This window comes from Salvelinus alpinus, chromosome 29 (genome assembly GCF_045679555.1).
Source record: "Salvelinus alpinus chromosome 29, SLU_Salpinus.1, whole genome shotgun sequence".
In the NCBI taxonomy this organism is placed as follows: domain Eukaryota; kingdom Metazoa; phylum Chordata; class Actinopteri; order Salmoniformes; family Salmonidae; genus Salvelinus; species Salvelinus alpinus.
In genome coordinates this window covers 34,330,889-34,358,061 of record NC_092114.1, presented here as the reverse complement: position 1 = coordinate 34,358,061, position 27,173 = coordinate 34,330,889, and the positions used below count along the sequence as shown (strand labels likewise).

General features: G+C 42.9%; 1 protein-coding gene across 3 annotated transcripts in view; it reads left to right on the top strand.

The window, feature by feature from the left end:
- The window catches only part of LOC139558550 (rho guanine nucleotide exchange factor 2-like), a 71,803-nt gene that overhangs the window by 28,344 nt on the left and 16,286 nt on the right, over nt 1-27,173 (top strand). For 2 of the 3 annotated variants that reach the window (XM_071373722.1, XM_071373724.1), the window contains 14 exons: nt 15,990-16,152; nt 18,034-18,101; nt 18,342-18,405; nt 18,718-18,850; nt 20,732-20,841; nt 21,184-21,327; nt 21,646-21,896; nt 22,252-22,377; nt 23,067-23,184; nt 23,467-23,543; nt 24,877-25,048; nt 25,291-25,367; nt 25,548-25,720; nt 25,807-25,874. In XM_071373722.1, coding sequence (XP_071229823.1) covers nt 15,990-16,152; nt 18,034-18,101; nt 18,342-18,405; nt 18,718-18,850; nt 20,732-20,841; nt 21,184-21,327; nt 21,646-21,896; nt 22,252-22,377; nt 23,067-23,184; nt 23,467-23,543; nt 24,877-25,048; nt 25,291-25,367; nt 25,548-25,720; nt 25,807-25,874 — 1,744 coding nt within the window. Of the gene's footprint in view, nt 1-11,886; nt 12,212-15,989; nt 16,153-18,033; nt 18,102-18,341; nt 18,406-18,717; nt 18,851-20,731; nt 20,842-21,183; nt 21,328-21,645; nt 21,897-22,251; nt 22,378-23,066; nt 23,185-23,466; nt 23,544-24,876; nt 25,049-25,290; nt 25,368-25,547; nt 25,721-25,806; nt 25,875-27,173 lie in introns of those variants that run through there. The other variant, XM_071373723.1, reaches the window with a different exon arrangement.

Here is a 27,173-nt window from a genome sequence, read left to right as displayed (position 1 = left end):
ACTCATACATAGGCACACACACTAATGATCTCTCACTCACTCACTCACTCACTCACTCACACACACACACACACACACACACACACACACACACACACACACACACACACACACACACACACACACACACACACACACACACACACAGTCATGGAAGATTGTTCCAGGGAATTTATGACAATGTTCCAGCATATACTGACTGGAGGCCATGAGAACATACTATTGGCAACACACTGTAACACATGTCCCATGGGAGTCTGGTTGAAAAATCAAACTATGCCTCGACCCCGGAGAATGTTGTATACACTTTATCTACTTTTTAAACAAAGTAGCCTACGAATACTATCCACGTCAGGGGGGTCTAGATAAATAAGAGTACTATATGGAGCCTAGCCAATGGTGATCCAATGGACAGTTGTGATTTATCTTTTACAGGCTGGTTTCTGTCTGACATGCCTAGTTATCATAACAGTTTGCTTACTCAGTCTGAATGGTTACAGGCTACAGCAGGTGAGCCCTGTCTTCAAGGCTGATTCTGTGTAACATTATGATTATGTTTAAAAGACCGGGTCAAACCAGCCGTCCAAACTGCCTGTGTATGTTTAAGACTGGTTCTTTCTTACAGATTCTGATTGTGATAGAAAACTGGAGGGACTTTATAAATGGGGCGGGACTGAGTTGTGTGGTGTGTGTTAGGGCCTTGCCCCCCCCCCCCAAAAAAGAACTGGGTACTGATCTTGTCTGATGCTTAAGCACGCTGTTTGATTAAATATTTAAGACACACAAAAGACTCAAGAGGGAGCCGGAGATCAAGATGGCCTAACCAGAATAAATAATACTGTTCCAGACCCCCCTCCTCCCACTGTTGCTGACCTTCGCAGATTCTGCCCTTATGCTCCTGAAGTTGCTACTAATAGACTACACCATGGGTCGGCAACCTTTTCCATCTGGAGTGCCAATTTCCTACCGATCTGCGTGCCAGTTAAGATTTTCATATACACATTTTCGTTGAGCAGTTTTCAGTTTCAATTTAATTTATAATAGTCTTCATGTCAAAATCACTGTCATGGTTCTAAATTCTATCTAAATAAAAATGATACAAATCTTAAACTTTCATTGCCAACTATGTAAAAAATAGCCTACATAAAGCCAACAAATAGAAACATTGCAGCCAGCAGGTAGAACATTTTCTGATTTAAAAATAAATGTCCTATAAATCACATTGGCTATGCAAGGCCTGTCTGCAACAAACTTGAAACATTGTATCAACTGTGTCCAGCCTGAAGCTTGTGCTAGCAAACTTGCAACATTGTATAAAATATTCTGGGGCCTCAGTTTCCTGCCCAGTGAGCTCCGGACAGACACAGTTGTAGGCTATTTGTGCAAGGGATAAGAATTCATCAGTTATTTTATGTTTCCACAGGATCAGAGCATTACATTTTTCCTTTCATGCCAAGTGGTTATCGAAAGAGAGAGAGCTGGAAATATTTTTCAAATACATCGAACTTTTGTAATTCTCAATGGATTCTAAAAACAGACTTTGTTTACTTAGTTTGAGGATAAGAAAAATCTACTTTTGAGTAGCTCCACAGTTAACTCACCACCACTAATTAAGACGATCAGAAATACTATCAGACATCCCCAAATGGGCACATTTGATAGGTCTACATTTGTGTGCAGGCCAGGTAGCCTAGGCCTACTTCTGTATACGTATTCAGGTGCGCGTCCTTAACATTTGATAGGAGCGCTCCAAACAAAAGACAATGAATAAATTGACAAAACTCGTAAATGGAATGAAATAAATCAAAACTTATTTCTCACAAGTGTAGCATAGGTTGTTAGCTCTGCAAAAAACCTGTCCACTCTGACAATGAGAACGGAAACCACTATAATAATAATATTGAATGCATTATCAGAAAATATCGTAACCAAACCTACATTGTAATGTAATGGGGAATTGATAGACACTAACAATCAAAGAGCAAACAAATCACGCAATGAAGTTATGAAACAATGAATGCACATGAAATGGCAGGAGAGAGCGCATTCTGGAGAGAGAAGTGCCTTGTGCAGCTTAGCCACTCCCACCCTTCTTGGACCGTGGCATCCCCGCGGCCTCCTCGATGAATTAGTCCACTGAGACGGGTGTAAATCAGACGGTGTCTCGTGTGCCATGAACCACAAAATATATATATATTTGTGACTGCTCGACTAAAAAAAATCTTGATCGACCAAAACATCGACCAGTCATCTAAATGGGGTCAGCCCTTGTGTTTTGACATAGTATTATGACGGAATGTAAACAGAACTTCAAAATGTGCAAGTGTGAATTTAAGTACATTTAATGTTGCAATGTTTTGCATAGTAATTGAATGTGTGTACAGTATTTTCAACTGCTTCAACTCTTTTCATGACTTCCTGTTTAACTCCGGCATCTGCCTGCTCTCTTAGTGGGGAAAGCTACAAACCAGACTTAAACTGAAATTAAACCTGCCTCACAGATTTTCATTAAACACTCTGAAACAACAGAGGAGTGTCCTGTAAGCATGCTCCAATTAGCCGGCCTAGATAATTTCAAGTTAAAACTAAGTTGTAGGCTATAAAAAGCAGTTGAAACTAGTTGCAATGACTTCCTTATGACATCTTTCGTGACATCCTGGCCAGGTTGTATAGGTTATTATCAATAAAAGTCACAATCTGTTTCAAAGGACAGCCTCTGGTCTCTGATTCAGGAAGACTTCTACACTAAACTTAGTCACCTCTGACCTCCACTTCAGTTAATCCTCCAAGTGGCAGTTGTGGCAGAAAGACCTAGAGGTCCCACCAAAGTCAACTAATAAAGGCTTTATAGAACATTCATGAAGTCTTTTATAAGCACTACATATATTTTGCTTCAAGACAAATACCCATGGATCAGGCAGTCAAATAAATAATAACTATTTGCCATGCTTACCCTAGTTTCCCAGTCCCTCAGTTGCAGTACAGTATTTGAGTAAAAGCAATTTTTAAACCGTTTCGGAATTGAAAACCAATATTTGGGTTTCTTATTGGACTAGGTCCAGGTAATCCCTCCTCGGTTTGGTGCCCAATAAACACAACCCAGTCTTTCCTGTAGGCCCCTAACACTTCATAATCATACCCACTTTAGTAGAGCAGTAGCCATTTAATGAAAAGTATTTGAAAAGCATTGGTAGCACGGCACCAGGGTGTATAGATCTGCTAGCTTTTATAGGGTGTGTGTGTGTTTTTGTTTTAAGCGCAAGCCAACATCTGGAACATGCTAATGATTACAAGCCACTGATTACGTCAATTGAGTGTCAGCTAATTAAGCCTCGTTTGGAGTCAAATTGTGACACTTGCATGACTGGTTTTGGAGAACCGCTTTAATGTGTGTGTGCATTCATGCATGTGTGCTTTGTACAAGTATCTTGTCGTTAAGGCACAAAGCAGGGGCCATTTCATGCTGGTCTAATAAGCTAAACACATGCACACAGACATTAACATACAATATGTAATACAACTACGGTCATTACCATCTGTTCCTGTACAACCAATAATATCATCATACTGTTCAGTAGCTGCCAATGTTTGTTTGAGTTGGACATCTGTAGTAGATGTTCCTTTGTGATAGGTGTTCACTGTTTATTTGCTTCGTGTAGAAATGTTGAGAGGTTGACTGTAGGGAGCAGAAATCCCTTGAAGATGTAACACACATCTGTACAACATTTGTTAGGGCTTGAGTGTTTTTTATCTTCGCTCTTCATGTGTGTGTCCATGCGCAAGTGTGTGTGCGTGCGTGCATAGAGTGCCTTCAGAAAGTATTCACACCCCTTGACTTATTCCCCCCCCCAAATTTGTTACAGCCTGAATTCAGTTTTTATTTTCGCACCCATCTACACACAATACCGCATAATGCCAGTGAAAGCATGTTTTTAGGAATTTTTGCAAGTTTATTGAAAATGAAATACAGATATTTAATTTACATAAGTATTCACACCCTTGAGTCAATACATGGTTGGCAGCGATTAAATCAAATCAAATTTTATTTGTCACTTGCACCGAATACAACATGTTTAGACCTTACAGTGAAATGCTTACTTACAAGCCCATAACCAACAATGCAGTTTTAAGAAAAATACCTAAAATAAATAAATAAAGTAACAAATAATTAAAGAGCAGCAGCAAAATAACAATAGCGAGGCTATATACAGGGGGTAACGGTACAGAGTCAATGTGTGGGGGCACCGGTTAGTCAAGGTAATTGACGTAATATACACATGTGGGTAGAGTTATTAAAGTGACTAATGCATAGATAATAACAGAGTTACAGCAGTGTAAAAGAGAGGGGGGGGGTGTCTTTCTGGGTAAATCTCTAAGCTTTGCCCACCTAGATTGTACAATATTTGTAAATTATAATTTAAACAATTCTTTAAGCTCTGTCAAGTTGGTTGTTCATTGCTAGACATCAATTTTCAACTCTTGCCATAGGTTTTCAAGGAGATTTATGTCTAAACTAGGCCACTCAGGAACATTTAATGTTGTGTTGGTAAGCAACTCATGTTATTTTGGTGAATTTGTCTCCCAGTTGACAAAACCAGGTTTTCCTCCAAGACGATTGTCAAACTCGTTCCACAGAGTGCTGAGTGTCTGCAGGTTTTCGCACCTCCCTTGTACTTGATTGATGTATTAAGGCCTCTAATTAGTGAAACAACTCCCCTCACCTGGTTGTCTAGGTCTTAACTTGAAACTAAAAACCTGCGGACACAATGCCCTCCATGGAATGAGTTTGACACTACTGCTCTAGGATTTTGCCTGTGCTTAGCTCTTCCGTTTCTTTTATCCTAAAAAAAACCTCCCTAGTCCTTGCCGATGACAAGCATACCCATAACATGATGCAACCACCATGTTTGAAAATATGAAGAGTGGTAGTCCTTGACGTGTTGTTGGATTTGCCCCAAACATAACGCTTTGTATTCAGGACATGAAGTTAATTTATTTTGCCACATATTTTGCAGTTTTACTTTAGTGCCTTATTGCTAAGAAGATGCATGTTTTGGAATATTGTTTATTCTGTACAGGCTTCCTTTTCACTCTGCCATTTAGGTTGTTATTGTGGAGTAACTACAATGTTGTTGATTCATCCTCAGTTTTCTCACAGCCTTTAAACTCAAACTGTTTTAAAGTCACCATTTCCTCTCCGGCAACTTAGTTAGGAAGGATGCCTGTGTCTTTGTGGTGACTGGATCTATTGATACACCATACAAAGGGTAATTAATAACTTCACCATGCTCAAAGGGATATTCAATGTACGCTTTTATTTTACCCATCTACCAATAGGTGCCCTTCTTTGTGAGGCATTGGAAAAGCCTCCCTGGCCTTTGTGGTTGAATCTGTGTTTGAAATAAAATAAAACAATTTAAACCTTTATTTAACTAGGCAAGTCAGTTAAGAACAAATTCTTATTTACAATGACGGGCTACACCGGCCAAACCCGGACAACGCTGGGTCAATTGTGCGCTGCCCTATGGGACTCCCAATCACGGCCGGTTGTGATACAGCCTGGATTTGAACCTGGGTGTCTGTAGTGACGCATCTAGCACTGAGATGCAGTGCCTTAGACCGCTGTGCCACTCAGGAGCCCAATTCATTGCTTGACTGAGGGACCTTACAATTATCTGTATGTGTGGGGTACAGAGATGAGGTAGACATTCAACAATCATGTTAAACACTTCTAGTCCATCCCCTTGTTAAGCACATTTTTACTCCTGGACTTATTTAGGCTTGCCGTAAAAGGGGTTGAATACTTATTGAGTCGAGACATTTCAGCTTTTCATTTGTAATTCATTTGTAAAAAAATAAATAATCTAAAAACATCATTCAATTTTGACATTATGGGGTATTGTGTGTAGGCCAGTGACACAAAAGCTCAATTTATTATATTTGAAAATCAGGCTGTAACACAACAAAATGTGGAAAAAGTCAAAGGGTGTGAATAATTTCTGAAGGCAGTGTGTGTGTGTGTATCCATGTGTCCATACATCTGTGTGTTTGAGAGAGGGAAAGTATTGTGTATGAATTCACTATAGGTGAGTATGCGATGTGTGGGTATATCACAATATGTGTGTCATAGAGTGAGTCAGTGCACCATCCACTCAAGCAGATGTTTTGTAGGTACAGTCGTCCACCCCTCTGCACCCTCTTCTCTCCTGTAGCCTCCTTCTCCTATCCTCTGTTCTGTCATATTTCTGGTTTGCAACAGAGAACAAATGTAAGTCTAATTCAAACAAGCTACTCACAATAACATTGCTCTCTGCTGTTGCTACATTATCACACTATGAAACACATTCAAACAAACACACCTATGTGGTTATTTTGTCCTGGTCTCCCTGTGCTGGGCTGAATGACAGGGTTTGTGGGTAAAGTCTCTCAGCACCGGGTCATTATCTCACCGGAGCAGGAGCATATCTGTCCATGGAGACACCTACGCGCTGCTGACTCAAAATACACACACATACTTGCATTGGTTTTCACACAGTCACACCGACGCACGCGCACACACAGGCACACACAATTCTCCACTAAGCGGTCTGGCTCTGCAGCGGAGCGGTAACCCACAGCAACGCTCTGGTTTCATGCCGACCAAAATTCACCAGAGCTGTGGAGGGAGAGGACTAATAGAGGCTGCACAGTCAAACGTGTCACTCTATCAGTGTCTGCCACCACCCATTAACATGTTCTTCAAAATCAAGAGGACCGTTTCCCTCCCACGCAGACTCCCTAAGATGAAGCCTTTTTAAAAGACGACAGTATAGAGCCCATGGGTGAGTGGTAATGCTCCCGTCTCTTGACACGTATGTGCATAACCCCGAAGACTGGGGTTCAATCCCTACGTCCTTCAAGAGGCTGACATACACTGAGTATACAACATATTAAGAATACCTGTTCTTTCCGTAACATAGACTGACCAGGTGAATCCAGGTGAAAGATATGATCCCTTATTGATGTCATTTGTTAAATCCACTTCAATCAGTGTAGGTGAAGGGGAGGAGACCAAGTTTTTAAGCCTTAAGACAATTGAGACGGATTGTGTATGTCGATCAAATCAATCACATTTATTTATAAAGCCCTTTTTACATCAACCGATCTCACAAAGTGCTGTACAGAAACCCAGCCTAAAACCCCAAACAGCAAGCAATGCAGATGTAGAAGCACGGTGGCTTGGAAAAACTCCCTAGAAAGGCCGGAACCTAGGAAGAAATTTACAGAGGAACCAGGCTCTGAGGGGTGGTCAGTCCTCTTCTGGCTGTGCGGGGTGGCGCTTATAACAGTACATGGCCAAGATGTTCTAATGTTCATAGATGACCATCGGGGTCAGATAATAATAATCACAGTGGTTGTAGAGGGTGCAACAGGGCAGCACCTCCAGGAGTAAATGTCTGTTGTCTTTTCATAGCCAACCATTCAGAGTTGGAGACAGCAGGTGTGGTAGAGAGAGCGGGTCCAAAACAGCAGGTCCGGGACATGGTAGCACATCCGGTGAACAGGTCAGGGTTCCATAGCCGCAGGCAGAACAGTTGAAACTGGAGCAGCAGCATGACCAGGTGGACTGGGGATAGCAAGGAGTCATCAGGCCAGGTAGACCTGAGGCATGGTCCTAGGGCTCAGGGAGGGAGAGCAAGAGGGGGAGTGACTTAAATTAACACCGGATAAGAAAGGAGAATAACTTCAGATATAAGACTGACCCTAGCCTCCCGACGCATAAGTGCTGGAGCCTGAGACAGGAGTCAGGAGACACTGGCCCTGTCCGACGATACCCCCGGACAGGGCCAAACAGGCAGGATATAACCCCACCCACTTTGCCAAAGCACAGCCCCCACACCACGAGAGGGATATCTTCAACCACCAACCTACTACCCTGAGACAAGGCCAAGTACAGCCCATGGAGATCTCCCCCACGGCACAAACCCTCCAGTGCCTTTCCGTTCACCTTCCTGCCCCTGGGCCAGACTACACTCAATCATAGAACCTACTGAAGAGGTGAGTCTTCAATAAAGACTTAAAGGTCAAGACCGAGTCTGCGTCTCTCACATGGATAGGGAGACCATTCCATAAAATGGAGCTCTATTGGAGAAAGCGCGGCCTCCAACTGTTTGCTTAGAAATTCTAGGGACAGTAAGGAGGCCTGCGTCTTGTGACAGTAGCGTACGTGTAGGTATGTATGGCAGGACCAAATCGGAAAGATGGGTAGGAGCAAGCCCATGTAATGCTTTGTAGGTTAGCAGTAAAGCCTTAATCATTCCTAGCCTTAACAGGAAGCTAGTGTAGATAAGCTAGCACTGGAGTAATATGATCACAGTTTTTGGTTCTAGTCAAGATTCTAGCAGCCGTGTTTAGCACTAACTGAAGTTTATTTAGTGCTTTATCCGGGTAGCCGGAAAGTAGAGCATTGCAGTAGTCTAATCTAGAAGTGACAAAAGCATGGATTAATTTTTCTGCATCATTTTTGGACAGAAATTTCCTGATTTTTGCAACGTTACAAAGATGGGAAAAATCTGTCCTGAAAATATTCTTGATATGTTCGTCAAAAGAGAGATCAGGGTCCAGAGTAATGCCGAGGTCCTTCACAGTTTTATTTGATTAATTGTCAGATCCAACAGAAGATCTCTTTGTTTCTTGGGACCTAGAACTAGCATCTCTGTTTTGTCCTAGTTTAAAAGTAAAACATTTGCCACCATCCACTTCCTTATGTCTGTAACACAGGCTTCCAGGGAGTGCAATTTTGGGGCTTCATGGGGTTTCATCGAAATGTACAGCTCTGTATTGTCCGCATAGCAGTGTAAGTTAACATTATGTTTCCGAATGACATCACAAAGAGGTAAAATATATATAGTGAAAACAATAGTGGTCCTAAAATGGAACCTTGAACACCGAAATGTACAGTTGATTTGTCAGAAGACAAACCATCCACAGAGACAAACTGATATCTTTACTACAGATAAGATCTAAACCAGGCTAGAACTTGTCAGTGTAGACCAATTTGGGTTTCCAATCTCGCCAAAAGAATGTGGTGATCGATGGTATCAAATGCAGCACTAAGGTCTAGGAGCACGAGGACAGATGCAGAGCCTTGGTCTGACGCCATTAAAAGGTAAATTACCACTTTCACGAGTGCAGTCTCAGTGCTATGATGGGGTCTAAAACCAGACTGAAGCATTTTGTATACATTGTTTGTCTTCAGGAAGGCAGCTTTTAAAAAATGTTTTGAGAGGAATGGTAGATTCAATATAGGCCGATTTCGTTTAAAAAATATATTTTCTGGGTCAAGGTTAGGCTTTTTCAAGAGAGGCTTTATTACTGCCACTTTTAGTGAGTTTGGTACACATCCGGTGGATAGGGGGCTGTTTATTATGTTCAACATAGGAGGGCCAAGCACAGGAAGCAGATCTTTCAGTAATTTAGTTGGAATAGGGTCCAGTATGCAGCTTGACGGTTTAGAGGCCAAGACTATTTTCATCAATGTGTCAAGAGATTTAGTACTAAAACACTTGAGTGTCTCCCTTGATCCTACGTGCTGGCAGTGTTGTGCAGACTCAGGACAACTGAGCTTTGGAGAAATACGCAGATTTGAAGAGGAGTCCGTAATTTGCTTTCTAATGATCATGATCTTTCGTTAAAGAAGTTTGTGATTTTATCACTGCTGAAGTGAAAGCCATCCTCTCTTGGGGAATGCTGCTTTTTAGTTAGCTTTGCGACAGTATCAAAAATGTATTTTGGATTGTTCTTATTCTCCTCAATTAAGTTGAAAAATAGGATGATCGAGCAGCGGTGAGGGCTCTTCGATACTGCACGGTACTGTCTTTCCAAGCTAGTCGGAAGACTTCCAGTTTGGTGTAGCTCCAATTCCGTTCCAATTTTTTGGAAGCTTGCTTCAGAGCTCGGGTATTTTCTGTATACCAGGGAGCTAGTTTCTTATGACAAATGTTTTTTGTTTGTGTACCATTCAGAGGGTGAATGGGCAGGACACAATATTTAAGTGACTTTGAACGGGGTATGGTAGTAGGTGCCAGTTGCATCGGTTTGTGTCAAGAACTGCAACGCTGCTGGGTTTTTCACACTTAAGTTTCCCGTGTTTATCAAGAATGGTCCACTACTCATAGGACATCCAGCTAACTCCTTAAAAAAAAATCCTGACCAAAGTATCACATCTTCATCTAATCATCAAAAATACGTCTGTACTTATTTGTAACCAGATGGTCTTCTCACCAGATGGTCTTCTCAATCACAAAACCAGTTTCCAACCAGAAAATTGTCATTAAGATATCATGTGCCAAATTTTGCACACTGGGATGGGAATCTGATGGAGAGAGGGTAGGAGAAAGGTAGAGAGCGACTGTGTGAGGGAGTCAAATACACCTTTCAAACCAATACGTTTTTCCGCCAACTATTGCCGACTTTTCTTTATATCTGAAAGCTATTGCCGGCAACAAAGCCTGTACTTTTATTTCCGCCAACCGACCTAGTCATGATTGCGGTAAAGTTCTGCATACGGCTTAGTATGAACATAGCCGTGAATCTTATGGGAAATAAGAGTCAGTGCTGAAACTGCTGTGTTGTGGGCGGGCGTCCACACAGTCTGTCCTCTTTAACTCCCACCCTTCTAATGGGCTGATATATTGATCATTAGCCAGGAGAGCGATTGGGGGAGAGATGGATAGAGGGGTACAGTTCAATTTAAAGAGCTGAGAGAATGGAGAGATGCCATGAGATGGATACAGTTGAGAGAACCGAAAGAGGAAATTAAGAAAAGTGCTTCCTCACCTTTTGAAAGGTACTGTATAAATGCTATAACAGACTGAAGTCCCGATTCACCAATAGCCCTATTTGTCATTTTAAAAACACTTCTCAAACAAATTGTGCCATTGTGTCAAAGGACTTCATGACAAGTAGCGCTAGTCAGTCAAATACTCCCTTTGTTTGTTGGGTGTTAGCTAATAGCTACTCAAGCCCAGTTTGAACTATAAACTAATTATACTTCCTCCAACCATATGAGCACTGGGTTGTGTTCATTAGGTCATGCAACGGAAAATGTTTTAAAACCAAATGCAATATTTCTTATTGGGCAAGTCCAGGTACTCCCTCCCTGTTTCGGTCTGTTTTCTTTCATTTGGTTAATAAACACAATCCAGGCATATAGAGTTGGCAACCGATGTTGAGGCAGCGTTGCGATGAGACTGTAACCATTAGCCTCTCCTCAAAATGTCTCTACATTTTGGCTACCACTCCCCACTCACCCCACCCACTTCACATTTCTTACAGCTTCAACGTTTATGCCGCCATTTTCTGCCCCCTTTCCTCCATAGAAAATGTCTAAATGAGAATGACATGATCAAAACATGCAATTTCATTTGAGATTGTTATCAACAATGCATTTACAACTCATATAACATGTCAGTATGAATTGACAAGGCATTGATTATGACATCATTGGAAGTGGTCCCCTCAGTGTAAATTGGTAATGCATTTCTCCACTTTTCCAAAGCTCTTCAGCTATTACATGTGAAGTTGCTGTCATCTTATTTCAACACATTTGTGAATATTTGATTTCTGGCTATTTCTGGAATATTATTAGCCTGTGCTTGTCCATTTATCTAGCATGGTGTGCGTGTGTGTTTTACATTTAGTGACCTCTCCCTCAATCTTCATAGTACCAGAAAGAGCTCAAAAGTTTTCTTGATTTACTACCTTCCATTTTTATTCTATGTGCTAGCACAGCGCATTGAGTGGTACCACAGAATTGAGAGAAAGAGAGGCTGGTTCTGAAACTATGAAACCTCCTCCAGTAGGCGTGATGGTGGATCATCTGAAGTGCAAAAAAACGACTGAATTTCCTGTATGAGAAAGTCGCCTCTTACGCAGCATCAGAGACCGAACCGTTGGAGAAGTTGAACGCGCTATTTTGTAAAGGGGTAATAGTTTGGTTATTACACAGTCCATTTACCCTAGCCATATAATCATATAACTACTTCAGCGTTAACCTCTCAGGGAAGAACAAAACAGGCGGATATTTGAAGTACCTGCTTGACAGCTACAAGCGTTTTGCCTTTATAAGGATTTATCGTACTGGAGAGGAAGGGATCCGATTCTCATCATGTCCAGAGTCGCGGATCTGTCCAAAATTCGACAAGAGAGAATGAGAGAGATTAGTTTACGGGTGAGTAGATGTATTTTGAGGCTTACTATTACTGGCAAACTTCTGACAAGAAAAGTGAAATGCGCAACAAGCACGTTTTTCGAGAGCATCTGTACATACGACTAATACAACTTTAAACTTATAGATGTCATTTTAGAATTGGAGACATTATCTTACATTTGGTTACGTTTAGATTGCGATCATCATTGCAGAAGCACGTAGGCAGTTTTTCAGGAAGTTTGCGCAATATGGAGATGCTTTATAAAAGCAACCGACGCGCTTTCCAATGATGTGCCTGTATGGTGAGAACTGGTCTGGGTACGCTGGAAACGTATACTGTTCATCACCTTTTTCTGTTTGGTCATGATTCCCCAGGCGCCATTATTTTGCGCATCGGCACACAGAAGTGTTACCACATACTGGAAAGCAAACATGGTCACTGGAAGTAACAGTTTCCATTTGGCCGTTTTTAGGATATATATAGCCTATCAGACACGACTAAAATAACTTATGTTGGAAGTTTTGCCATTTTTGTTTAGATGCTTCTTCCAATCAGAAAGATTACACTGTCTGTACAGTATTTGTTTGTTTTTTCAGAAGTACATATGGATGTTATACACCATACATAGCAGGCTACAACAACAAACCAACAGTGCATCATGCTCTTATCATGCAAGTATGCAATATTAAAATATAACATGTTGTGTGTACCATTTTGCCTTCCTATTCGACTGATACAGCAGGTACTGATTCAATGAGTAGTTCTGTTCTGGACAGCACTGGTCTAGGTTTGCATGTGTGGATCTTTGATTTTATCGAGATCCTGTATGCAATATCAATATCGAATTATATATGTGTGTGTGTGTGCGCATGCTGGTTTCAGGGAGTGAGGACTGAATGTGTCCTTAGTTTTGTTAATGTAGTGATCTTGTGTGTAAGGGAGGACTACATGCATTTGTGCTCAGTGTGCGTTTGACTATAGCAACGGTTGCCATAGAAATGCCACTCTGTTGGTGTGATATCATCTGTTTTCTCAGGCACAGTAGATGGCAGAGAACCTTGGCTTGCCAGCGCCATATAAACATCACTTTCCTACATGGGGGTGTATGTGCGCACATGTATGCCTGTGTATTCCTTTTGCATATTTATTGAACATGAACATAGTATTGGGGTCAGTGCCACCAAATCTATTGGGCACTCATACACTACTACAAACTGGACAGTTCGAGGCTTTGCATGGTCAACTCAAATTCAGGACACACCTATGCTTCCAGTAATTTTGCTGGTATCCTCAGTTCAAATTACACATCGACTCCATTACACTAATCAGACCTGAGTTTAAATAGTATTTGTTTTCTCTTAAATACCTTTGAGTGTTTTACAGAGCCTGCTTGGAGTGCCATATGGGTGGGGTTTGCACTTTTGGGAGTATTCTTTTGGTTTCTTTGCACCAGGCAAGGTCAAGCAATTAAGTACTTGGGGGGAAAAACAAATACCATCTGAACCCAGGTCTGTTCCTAATAAAGGTTGAGAAACACTGCCCTAGTATATCAAAGTCAATATTTTTCCTGAAACGCTTATTACAACCCCTGCTGTTGATGTTTTAAAGCCTTTACGGGCTCTTATTTGCTTTGATAGTCCCTAGCACTCCTACACCCTTGTAATTCGAACCCTGATAAAATAGTGACCAGTAAAAACCACCATCATCACGATGTGATTCCGTATTTTAATTGGTATTGCTACCGGTATGTATGGTCGGTGGTTGTGTTGAACTTAACCAAATGAAATAGGAATACTTCCTACAGTACAGGTGGGAGGGAGCTATTGCAATCTATAGCACACAGGGGAAACTGTAGGCGGCAATGTGTTCAAACGAGAGGGCCGAGGGCGAAGGACAAAGCTCGAGAGTTAGAAATAAAGTGAGAGGGAAGTAGAGGGGGATAGATGGAGAAAGATGGTGCGTGTGTGCGAGACGGAGTATATGACTTCCCGTAGAGCGCAATGACCTGGTGCGTTACAGAGCTGTGTGTCAGGTTGAAGGTATAAAGAAAATGTCACATCAGAACCTGATCCAGAGACAGCCACACTCTCTCACATACACACACACTGGCCAATATTAGACTCACTGCTCGTTATCTTTTTGTCGTTCAGGGAGACTAAACTTAAATCCATCTCAGGCACTGCTTTGCCCCAGCATCCCTCCAGAGGAAAGAAACCAGGTTACAGGGCCACCTCAATCCACACAGCAATTACAGATCAGTCCTTAATCTGGAGGATAAGCACACACACACATGCACACACATATTTTATGTCACCGCACATACCATACACAGGACACATGGATATTCTAGGAAACGCACACATAGAGGTGTGAAACATACTTTGTGTGTTTATCAGTGACTCAGTGAAGTAAACAGGTGGAAGAGTATAAAATGAATCGCCCCTATAGACTCCGTCCATAATCCCATGTCTTTCTCAGTGTTATGCTCCTGACACCTTTTAATGAGAGCACAAACTAACTTCAGCTAAAACAGCGTTTATAGGGAGGACAACTATAGCTGCCTGTCTCCATCACACACCATCTATTTTTTCACTCCCTGATGTATTGCTCACATTAGCACCTAAGCCAATTCTACAGCACTAGGCTATATATTGAGAGAAGAGGAGCGTGCAAAAAGGGAGAGGGGAAGTGTGCTCTTGCCTCTGACGCATCAGAAATGACTCATTCTAAACTTCGTTGCTATAGTTCTTGTCGTTTTCCTGTAAAAATGTTAGAGGTAGAGGTTTCGAAGACCCGTTCCAGCATCAAAATCTGAGGTGATGATGCTAAAATGTAAAGGTAGTATTGGTAAATGTTAACTTTTGAACATCACTATGCCGACTGCTGCTATTTTGAACGGGTCACTCTTGCAAAATACATTTATCTCATTGAGATAAACCTATATAAATAAAAAACTAAACTGTAGAAGTAGTCTCTGGATGAATTCAGAGCAGTGTTTCTCCAATCCTGTCCCCTCAACCCACATTTCTGTTCCGGTCAAACACCTAACACACAATTCAACCTGATGTGACAAATAATCTACTCATTAAGTCTCGTTTTGTCAACCAGACAATTTATCAGGTGCGTTAGTGCTGTGTGGGCTATGAGATGGTGGGAAACACCATGACGGTCATTGTCTAGACATTTACCACTTGGAAATATTATTATTATGGAAGACTTTGATAGAATGTTGTACAGTCATTCTGGCTACCGTGGGTTCCTTTTTTATTGTGATCGTCACAAGGCATCCTCCAAATTTCTTTTCAATAGCAACCTTCAAATAAGAAAATAGACAAAAGGAAGAGAGAGTGGGAGGTAGTGAGTAAGAAGGTGGAGAAAAACCGTGAAAACTAAGACCCACGTCTATTGTTTCATTATAGGCCTATGTTGTGTAACATGCTGGAGTCATCTTTCTTTCTCTCTCATATTAACATCCTCTGCTGGTCATCGCTGTCAGAAAATTCTGACCGGTCTTGTAAATGCTCTTACTTTTACAGTGACATTTGGTTTTGAGACATACCCATACATACTGATCTAATACACAGGGAATCAAGTCTCGTGAGCTCCCTCTTTTGCCGCTGTTGACCTAGCAACAGCTCACCCTGCCCAATTTAGCCACAAAAGAGGAAGCCTTCCCTGTCTACTTCCTGTGCTGGATGACAACAGACAAAAGGCTCTGACCTGTCCACCTCATGTCAACTGTGCCATTGTATGTAATCAGTGCATTCTGCTTCTCTCCTCTTTTTAATTTCCTCCCAGAATAAGGAGAAAGAGCGCATGAGGGAGAGGGAGAAAGAGGCACGGGACAGGGAGGCGCGCTACAGCAACGGGCACCTCTTCACCTCCCTCACCGTGTCGGGGACCACCCTCTGTTCAGCATGCAACAAGAGCATCACTGCCAAGGAGGCCCTCAGCTGCCCCAGTGAGTACTACTAATGCTACTACTAATGCTAATGCTACTACCACTACTAATAAAACTACTACCACACACACACACACACACACACACACACACACACACACACACACACACACACACACACACAGCACCCCTCTATAGTGTCCCTTAACTGACCAAGTAAGCCTTGCCTACCCACCACATCCTTCAGATACAGGCCTCAGCAAACCACAAAAGCACCTCAAAAGCATACCATACCCTGTACCTCTAAAACCCTAAGATGCTTTACAATAATGCAGCATCATTTATCAGGACATACATTGTCACATCACTCTATAGTGGCAGAATATCGGGGCACTACCAAAGGGAACAATCTATACCATTCCTTTCCAACCAAATCAACCTGTTAACTCTGTTAAACCGGTTAACTCTCCAAACAAGCTACAGCACAGTAATAAACTACAATGTGACGATCAATTCAGTTAAAATAGTTTGATTATGGACCTTGATCTACATGCAGTCAGATAATGGGTGAGAGTTGGATATGGGGAGCTTCACACCCACTCAAAAACACCTCTCCACTGTCATCACAACTAAATTGGCCTAGAAGAGCTGCAGCCCAATGTGTTTTCATTACATTTGATTTAACTTACAATAGATTGTGCTGGAATACATTTGATTTGGGTCTTATGCTTAGTATTTCTTTTTGAAATATGTAAATTCTAGGAATACATTTTGCCACACAGTTCACACACAAATATACATATTAATTTACGCAAAACCTGCCACGGTGTGTCAGTCATGCGCACAGGCAAAACATTTCACACACAAATATAGACACAGTCCTGCTCATGACACACACACACACACACACACACACACACACACACACACACACACACACACACACACACACACACACACACACACACACACACACACACACTCCCTTTCCTGTTATGCTGTCAGCCGGTGCACCTCCCCTACTTCACTTTTTCTGCTGGGTAGCATTTCTTCATTGTCTTTCTCAACCAAACCTGATGCAGTTTTCCAGACAGAGAGGGTTGGTCACGATAACAAACATACCCTGTGTAGTGTCAGGACTGCATTCCCCTGTTCAGATAATAGTCCCGGTGTTGTGTCAGAACTGTGCAACCTATGCTGGCCCTGCACCAAGCTCTTTTCTGATATCCCACATTAACGTAGCCAGGCGCTAACTCAGTTCCTTGCAGCTTCTTCTTATTTTGCGGGGGAGTTAGAGCTCAAAGGTCACTCTTTTTGTTTTAGTCTTACAGCGTTGTTCTAATTCCTATTACTCAATTATGAAATATGGAAATGAGTTCCCGGTAACATTTAGGGTTTGGGAAGAATGTACTGAATACCATGGATGCTACAACACTCACAACTTTGTTTGGCTTGATTTCACAGCACCAAATCAAACAGGTGAATATAAGTAATAGCAAAAACAGTCTTCACTCAAAATATTGTCTTAAAAGATCTCACAGGGAGTCATGATTGCCTTTTTCAGTGTGTAAGCCTACTAAGTAGGCTTTAAGTCCAGATTTAGGTCAGACAAGTGTTAAGGGTGGGCGGTGGAGGGGCTCGAGGGTTCCAAAACACCCCTGGTTCTCCTCCCCTCCGGCAGTTATCTAAACCCTTACTTCCTGTTCACAAACCCTGTACAGGAAGTCAAAGTTATTTGAAACAATGGCCACAAACAAGGCAGGGGGGAGAAAGAGAGGGAGATGCTCACCATATATTCAAAGTGTCTCCATATTCGATATGACATAAAATAAAAGAACAGCATGAGGGACAAAATATCCATATAGGGTAGGGGGGACATTGAGAGTGAGAGGAGAGAGAGAAAATAGTTGAGTGAGTCTCGTGTGTTTCTTTTTCTCACAGCTTGTAGTGTCACCATCCACAACCGCTGTCGAGACACGTTGCCCAACTGTGCCAAAATGAAACAGAGGGTAAGAGATGATAATACTGAGTAAATATATAATGTATATAATTTAAACATTAGACTGGTGCCTTTCCATGACACACAAAATTATGGGAATTGCACAAGAAATACACAATTAATTGTGTAATATATGGATATTTGCCTTTGATATGCTATCTGTATATTGCAACCTTATTCTACTACATATACAAGTATGTAATAATAAGTGCCGTGGTATATGATATTGAACTGTATTCTGTAACCACAGCAACAGAAGATGGCTCTCATGAGGAACAACTCAGCTCTGCAGAACGTAACCCTTCGTACCAAAAGTGAGGACATGCAAACACACAGACGTGCCCCACGTAGGCACACACGCTACACATTTAGAATTCTTTATTACATACGCGAAGGAAAAATCTTTTTTCACTATTGGACTAGAATGTAATAACAATGTCAGTTTTGCAATTGAGCAGGAGTTGCTATGGTTTCACTTTTAAACCCCTTAATTGCATCTGTGGAGACTCCTTTTCCGCTTAGTTTTCCTTTTACATTATTCCACTATATTTCTCTTCCCTCTTCTTCCTTCCCCTCTTCCTCCTACTCCTCTTCCCCCCCCTCCTCCTATATCTACTCCTTGTTAGCCCCCATGATGAGGGAACGCCCCAGCTCAGCCATCTACCACTCTGACAACCTCCGCCAATCCCTGCTGGGCTCGCGCCGTGGACGCTCCGGTCTTTCCCTCTCCAAGAGCGTCTCCACCAATAACATTACAGGGTGAGCCCCGCCACCTCCTGCTCATTGGCCAAAACAGAAAAAGAAGTGGGAGGGTACGAGAGAAAGGCAATCTTGTCATTGACATTAATAGTGACATCATGCCTATATGTCTGCCACATATACACTTTTCATAGTAGAAATGAAAGTCCCACACACTGTGTGTGTGTGTTACAGTGCATTTGGAAAGTATTCAGATGCCTTCCCTCTTTCCACATTTTGTTGCGTTACAGCCTTATTCTAAAATAGATTTTTTTTTCTCATCAATCTATACACAATTCTCCATGATGACAAAGCAAAAATAGGTTTTTAGAAATTTTTGCAAATGTTAAAAGTTAAAAAACATACCTTATTTACATAAGTATTCAGACCCTTTGCTATGAGACAAGAAATTGAGCTCCGGTGCATCCTATTTCCTTTGATCATCCTTGAGATGTTTCTACAACTTGATTGGAGCCCACCTGTGGTATATTCAATTGATTGGACATAATTTGGAAAGGCACACACCTGTCTATGTAAGGTCCCACAGTTGACAGTGTATGTCAGAGCAAAAACCAAGCCATGAGGTCGAAGGAATTGTCCGTAGAACTCCGAGACAGGATAGTTTCTAGGCACAGAACTGGGGAAGAGTACCAAAGAACACAGTGGCCTCCATCATTCTTAAATGGTAGAAGTTTGGAACCACCAAGACTCTTCTTAGAGCTGGCCACCCGGCCAAACTGAGCAAACGGGGGAGAAGGGCCTTGGTCAGGGAAGTGACCAAGAACCCGATGGTCACTCTGCCAGAGCTCCAGAGTTCCTCTGTGCAGATGGGAAAACCTTCCAGAAGGACAACCATCTCTGCCCCACTCTACCAATCAGGCCTTTATGGAAGCCACTCCTTAGTGAAAGGCACATGACAGCCAAGACACAATGCAGGAGTGGCTTCGGGACAAGTCTCTGAATGTCCCAGCCAGAGCCCGAACGTCTCTGGAGAAACCTGAAAATAGCTGTGCAGCGACGCTCCCCATCCAACCTGACAGAGTTTGAGAGGATCTGCAAAAACGAATGGGAGAAACTCCCCAAATACAGGTGTGCCAAGCTTGTAGCGTCATATGCAAGAAGACTTGAGGCTATAATCGCTGGCAAAGGTGCTTCAACAAAGTACTGAGTAAAGGGTCTGAATACTTATGTAAATGTTATATTTGAGTTATTTTTTAAAATACACATTTGCAAAATAATCTAAACTGTCATTGTGGGGTGTTGTGTGTAGATTGATGAGGGGGGAAACAAATTGTATCAATTTTAGAATAAGGCTTTAACGTAACAAAATGTGGAAAAAGTCAAGGGGTAGGAATACTTTCTGTGTGTGTGTGTGTGTGTGTGTGTGTGTGTGTGGTGTTTTATCAGTTTTGGTTTGATCTTACAAGGTTCAGACATGTATAATAACTGTCAGCAGTTGGTGATAGAGGAGCAGTGGCAGATTCCAGTCTACTGAATGTGTGAACTAACATGTTTATCTACACATGGCATATGCCTCATCTGTATGTGTGTGTGTGTCTCAGGACATAAGCATGAACGGTAATATTCACAGTGGCTCGTACATTGGTGCGTTTTGTGATTTTGTACCATTGTAATCATGTGTGTCTCTGTGTATCCCAATGCATGGATGGGTGTGCGCGCGTGTGTTTTTCGTCTCTGCTTGTCCTTTGTGTGATTTGTATCTGTATCACCGTTTTTGTCTTGTTTTTTCTGTGTGCTCATACATATTTATGTTGATGGTTTCTGTGTGTGTATACTGTACCTGCATGTGTATATTATACATGTTTCTTGGTGCATGTGTATATATATATGTGTGTTTTTGTCCGTGTGTGTGTGTGTGTCCTCGTCCATGCCTCTACATAGGAACCTGAATGATGACTCTCCCTTGGGGCTGCGCAGGATCCTGTCCCAGTCCACAGACTCGCTCAACTTCAGGAACAGAGCCATGTCCATGGAGTCGCTCAACGATGAGGGTAAGACACAGTGACGTGGTTGTGCCTTCCTGGGATTGAATGTGGGACATTTGTGCTCTGTATTTGCTATTGATCTTAAGTCTAGGCGCACAGATTGTGTAGCTTATGCAAGTCTTTGTGTCTGGGACAAGGTTGCATCCGTTACGTAGGGAAAACCTCAGGGATTCGGGGTAAGAACCTAAAAGGGATATTGGCAACTGTCATGTCCTTGTCTACCTTGAAAGTGATAAGAAAAAATGATAGATTGTCCGGAGCAACTTTAGAACTGTGAACATTTGAGGCATTGATGGTCTGTTTTTGTCCGTTTGTTGTTTACGCTGGATGAATGTTTTCCTCTCTCAGGGGAAGAGTACTACACCTCCATGCTGGAAGAAATGGAGATTGAGGGGCGGGATTTTGAGGCGGACTCATGGAGCATGGCGGTGGACTCGGGCTACCTGCAGACGCATCGCAAAGACATCATCAAGCGGCAGGACGTCATCTATGGTGAGAGCAGTGACATGCACTTGAACCTCTTTCCCTTTGTGGTGAAAAGGCCATGGGCTGGGCAATGAAAAAGTGGCAACTGGAGGGTGCTACTTCTTTCAGATCATGGCCACAATCCACTACTGTTATGCCCTTGAGCAAGGTACCTAACCCCGACATAGCTCCAGGGGTGCAGCTGACCCTGTGCGTCTTCCCAAATTGTCATGTGTGTTCTACGTGTTTCTGGCAGGTTATGAACAGAGCAAAATATGAATGTTCTTTCACCAGATGTTACATGTTACATGATCAACTCTTTCTTTGCGTTTCTGTCTTCCTCAGAGTTGATCCAGACAGAGCTGCACCATGTGCGGACGCTGCGCATCATGGAGAGGGTGTTCCGCCAGGGCATGCTGGAGGAGGTGCAGCTTGAGCCGGGCGTGGTGCACGCCATCTTCCCCTGCCTAGACCGTCTCACCGCCATACATGCCCGCTTCCTGGCACAGCTGCTCACCCGGCGCAACCACAGCCTACAGCCTGGCAGCACCTACAACTTCACTATCCATCAGCTGGGAGATGTGCTACTGGAACAGGTAGGATGACATGGAAATTATACCCACTGCCTTATGTAACTGACTTGCCTAGTTAAATGAAGGTTAAGTAAAAATACAAATAATTACAAAATAAAATATGTGATCTATACATTTACCATCCTTGTGGAACATTCATTCTTTTCAAAACCTGAGAAACTCTGGCCTTTATTGTCATACGTAATCTTAACTACACTGTACAAACAGAGGAGTATGGGCCTCCCCTGGTTCCTCTCGAGGTTTCTTCCTTCTAGGGAGTTTATCTTAGCCACTCTGCTTTTGATTGGTCTTTGGTGTCTAGGCCAGGGTACTTTAAGTTGATTTGATTTGATTGATTGATTGACGGATTGTTTCTCAGTTCTCGGGCCAGTGTGCTGACGAGATGAGGAAGACCTACGCTGAGTTCTGCAGCCGCCACCTGAAGGCTGTCAAGCTGTACAAGGAGCTGCTGGCCAGAGACAAGAGGTTCCAGTACTTCATACGGGTAAGACCGAGGGAGAGAGAGAGAAAAACAAGAGATGTGACTTTATGACATTTTTTACTTCTGAAACTTTTTTGGAATGTTTTGGCAATATTCACAGAATGTATTTCATGTCAATAAAAACATTGAATTGAGATGGGGATAGAGTGAACAACTGAGACCAGGGAGAGCTTTTGTGTTTATGTAAAAAAATATATATAAACCCACAAATTGTCACAACTACTGAAGTCTTACTTGTGATGATCATGCTATTTGGTAGTTTCATATTCCTTAGCAGAGAGAAAGAATAATAGGCCAATGGAAATGTTCATGTGCATGTACCTTTTCTATTGTAAATGGTATGTTTTATCTCTCATTTAGATTTAAAGCTCTTCAAGCTAGTTTTGAGGGTGTATCATTCATATCAGTTGATATCTCCAGAATTCCGGTGAAAAAAATGATTTGCTCTTGATTGCATTACAAAACACAAATATTTGTTGTTTTCCATCGATCCTTCTGTTTGCCGCTTTTCCTGTTTTTCCTCACCTGTTGTCTGTTGTCTTGTTCATATTCATGTCTTCCTTTCTCCTGCTGTTTCACTCTTCTTTCCCCCTCACTCTCTCGTGCTCTCTTTCACACTAACTCAAACTTTCTCTATCACTTTCTCTCCCTTCTGTCTCATCTTTAATCTCTCTTTTCCGCTCTCTATTCAGCGGGTGTGTCGGGGTCACCTGTTGCGTCGCCATGGCGTCCAGGAGTGCATCCTGTTGGTCACTCAGCGCATCACCAAGTACCCCGTACTCATCCAGCGTATCCTTGACAATACCAAGGGTGAGAACAAGACCCGTGAATAAAGCAAATGGAACCAGGGGCGAGGGTGATAAGTCATGCTCACATTAGAATAAAATATATTGTTGGGGGAAGCTAAATATAACGTGGGGTATCAAAAATGTAGCCAAACTATGCCAGCTTTTTATATCATGAGACGAGGTTCCTCAGAACTAACTAAAAGCACAGGGTCTTTAAAGGCAACGACTGAGCATGGTAAAAACAGCACTACAAATAATGTCTAACCCCCTTATAACCCTCTCTCTTTCTCGCTCCCTTAACCAGACAATGAAGAGGAGGCCTCCTGTCTGACCCAGTCTCTGACTCAGATCAGGGAGCTACTCACCTCAGTGGACCACCAGGTGCTTTACTCCTCTATTAATCCATTTATAGTTTGATTTACTCAGGTTATTACTGAGATCAATTCTGACATTAACTAACACCTCTTAGTCAGATTAAAATAAAGGACGCCATTTTGACTTGCCACACTATCTATAAACCTGTCCTTTTACTATGTCCATGAGAAAGTGGCAATTACACAGTGCAGAAAATACATTGCACACTGACACTATTGTGAACCAGGTTTGTGTTCATTAGGGCAGGGGTTCCCAAACTTTTTCACTTGGGGGGGGGGGCGCGCCTTCCAGCATTGGGGAACATCCTGCACCACGTCTATTTCTATGGGCACAAGCACTGTTCATGACACAAACTGTTCATACCCCTCTTGTTGGTGAAGAGAATTTTGCAGGTTTAAAGCTTATTTCCAGCAATTCTACACATTTTGTCATGGGGTGCAAAGAAAAGTGTTAAGATTTCCCTTCACTGGAACTAAGGGGCCTAGCCCAAAACCATGAAAAACATCCCCAGACCATTATTCCTCCTCCACCAAACTTTATAGTTTGCACTATGCATTGGGGCAGGTAGCATTCTCCTGGCATCCGCCAAACCCAGATTCGTCCTTCGGACTGTCAGATGGTGAAGCGCGATTAATCAATCCAGAGAACGCGTTTCCACTGCTCCAGAGTCCAATGGCGGTGAGCTTTACACCACTCCAGCCAACACTTGGCATTGCACATGGTGATCTTAGGCTGCTCGGCTATGGAAACCCATTTCATGAAGCTTGCACAGAACAGTTCTTGTGCTGACGTTATACAGAACTCGGCTGTCCCGTTCTGTGAGCTTGTGTGGCCTACCACTTTGCGGCTGAGCCGTTGTTGCTCCTAGATATTTCCACTTCAAAATAACAGCACTTAGTTGACCAGGACAGCTGTAGCAGGGCAGAAATTTGACAAACTGACATGTTGGGAATGTGGCATCCCATGACGGTGCCACGTTGACAGTCACTAAGATCTTCAGTAAGGCTATTCTACTTCCAATGTTTGTCTATGGAGATTGCATGGCGGTGTGCTCTATTTTATACACTTTGCTGTCAGCAACAGGTGTGGCTGAAATAGCTGAAACAATTAATTTGATGGGGTGGCCACATACTTTTATGTATATATAGTGTATATTATTACATTTTTTGGAGGGAGGGACCCCCCACCCCGCCGACCCCTCGCACCCGCCACAGTTTGGGAACCACTGCATTAGGGCATGTAAATGGATGATTCTCATTGGACAGGTCCAGGTAGTCCCTCCCTGTTTCAGTCCATTTGCTTTCATTCAGTGCCTAATGATCATGACCCTGCTGTCCAGGTGATGGAGCTTGAGCGGACCCAGAGACTGCAGGAGATCCGGGCCAGGCTGGACCCTCGCGCCGAGGCCAAGGTGAGGGACGGTGGCCTGTTCAGAGGAGGAGAGTTGCTCCGCAGGAGACTCATCCATGAGGGAATGCTGCTCTGGAAAACCCCTGGGTCCAGGCTCAAAGGTGTGTGTGTGTGTTGAAGGGTTTGTGTGTGTGTGTCTGTATGTGTGGCTGAGGACAGGCTATTTGTAATGGTTTGAGTGGAATGGATGTATTAACAGTATCAAACACATGGTAACCAGCCTCCACTAGCTTAATTTGTCACAGAAGTTTGTAGGTGATGGAACTATCCCCAAAACATGTTGTTTAACCATGTTTTAAAGGAGGTTTTTATTTTGTGTGCGTGTGCATGCGTGTGTGTTCAGATGTGCAGGTCCTGCTGATGACAGACATCCTAGTGTTCCTACAGGAGAAAGACCAGAGGTTCATCTTTCCTTGTCTAGTAAGTACAAACACACACGCTTACACTCTCTCTCTCACTCTCACTCACACAATGACAAACAAAAAACACTTGTGTGTGTATATAGACTTGTTTTGTCACAATTTAATATACCGTATGGGGAAGTCAGGGTATCTAGCAGCTCTCCTTCTTTCTCTCCTCTCTCCCTCTCCCTCTTTGCAGGACAAGTCTCCGGTCCTCTCCCTGCAGAACCTCATGATTAGGGAGATAGCCAATCAGGAGCGAGGGCTCTTCCTCATCAGTGACTCCTCTCCTCCGGAGATGTATGAGGTCCATGCTGCCTCGAAAGATGACAAGAACACCTGGATACGCCTCATACAACACACTGTCAGAAGGTACAGACAGACAGACACACACACATATACATACACACACACACACACCACTCATACACTCAAAACATTTTCTTTGGTCTCTGCAGTTGTCCTTCCAGGGAAGAGTTCCCACTCATAGAGACTGAAGACAAGGCCCTTCTGAGACGACTGAAAGGTCAGCAATGAACACACACTCATACAGATCAATATGTAATGTAGAGATGGCAAGATTGCGCGGACAGACAAGGCAGCCCTATTTCTAGATCCAACTTTGCACTATTTCGTTTTTTGTATTGTTTCTTATTTTATTTGCTCAGAACATTTATGGTAAATTTTCCTATAACCGACAAGAACTTCTGGACCCCAAATTTGACTTCCCAGACCTGAACCCTTTGTTTGGGTTACACAAAGCAGCCCCATTCAACCCGGGTGATTTACCAAAAAGATGCAGCCGAAGGAGAGCTAGGGGAGCTGTCGTTCTAGTCAGTCTCCGTAGAAGGGCAAACCACCCACTGCTTCCGAGTATATTACTTGCTAATATACAGTCTCTGGACAATAAGGTAGACGAGCTCAGGGTGAGGTTCTCCTTCCAGAGGGACACAAGAGATTGTAACATAATTTGTCTTACAGAGACATGGCTCTCCCCAGCTACACCTTCTCCGTTCACACAGTCTGTTTGCTTCTCCGTATATCGCGCGGACAGGAAGAAAGAACTCTCCGGGAAAAGCAAAGGTGGACGTGTATGTTTCATGATTAATAACTCATGCTGTGATTGTGGCCACGTATAAAAAATGAAAACCTTTTGCTCTCCCCATCTGGAATACCTCTCCATCAAATGTCGGTTTTTGTCATGGCCGTTTATATCCCCCCTCAAGCCGACACCACGGTGGCACTCAAGGAGCTATACAGGACTTTGAGCAAGCTGGAAACCACATATCCTGAGGCCGCATTTGTTGTAGCTGGGAAATTCAACAAAGGAAATCTGAAGAAAATTCTCCCGTGGTAGGCCTGATTACCAAAAATGATGAGACAGCCTACAGGGAGGAGTCTAGAGCCCTGGCGAAGTGGTCCCAGGAAAATAACCTCTCCCTCAACGTAAAAAAAAACCCAGAAGGAGCTGAATGTGGACTACAGGAGACCGAAGAGAGAGCACACCCCCATCCACATTGACAGGGCCGCAATAGAGAGGGCCAAAAGGGTCAAGTTCCTTGGCGTGAACATCACTGATGACCTGAAATGGTCCAACCACACCTGCACCTTGGTAAAGTCATTGTCGCGCCTCTTCAACCTCAGGAGGCTGAAGAAATTCAGCATGGCCCCCAAGACCCTCACAAACTTCTACAGATGCACCATTGAGAGCATTCTGTTGGGCTGCATCACCGCCTAGTACGGCAATTGCACCTCCCTCAACCGCATAGCTCTCCAGAGGGTGGTGCAGTCCACCCAACGCATTACAGGGGGCACGCTGCCTGCC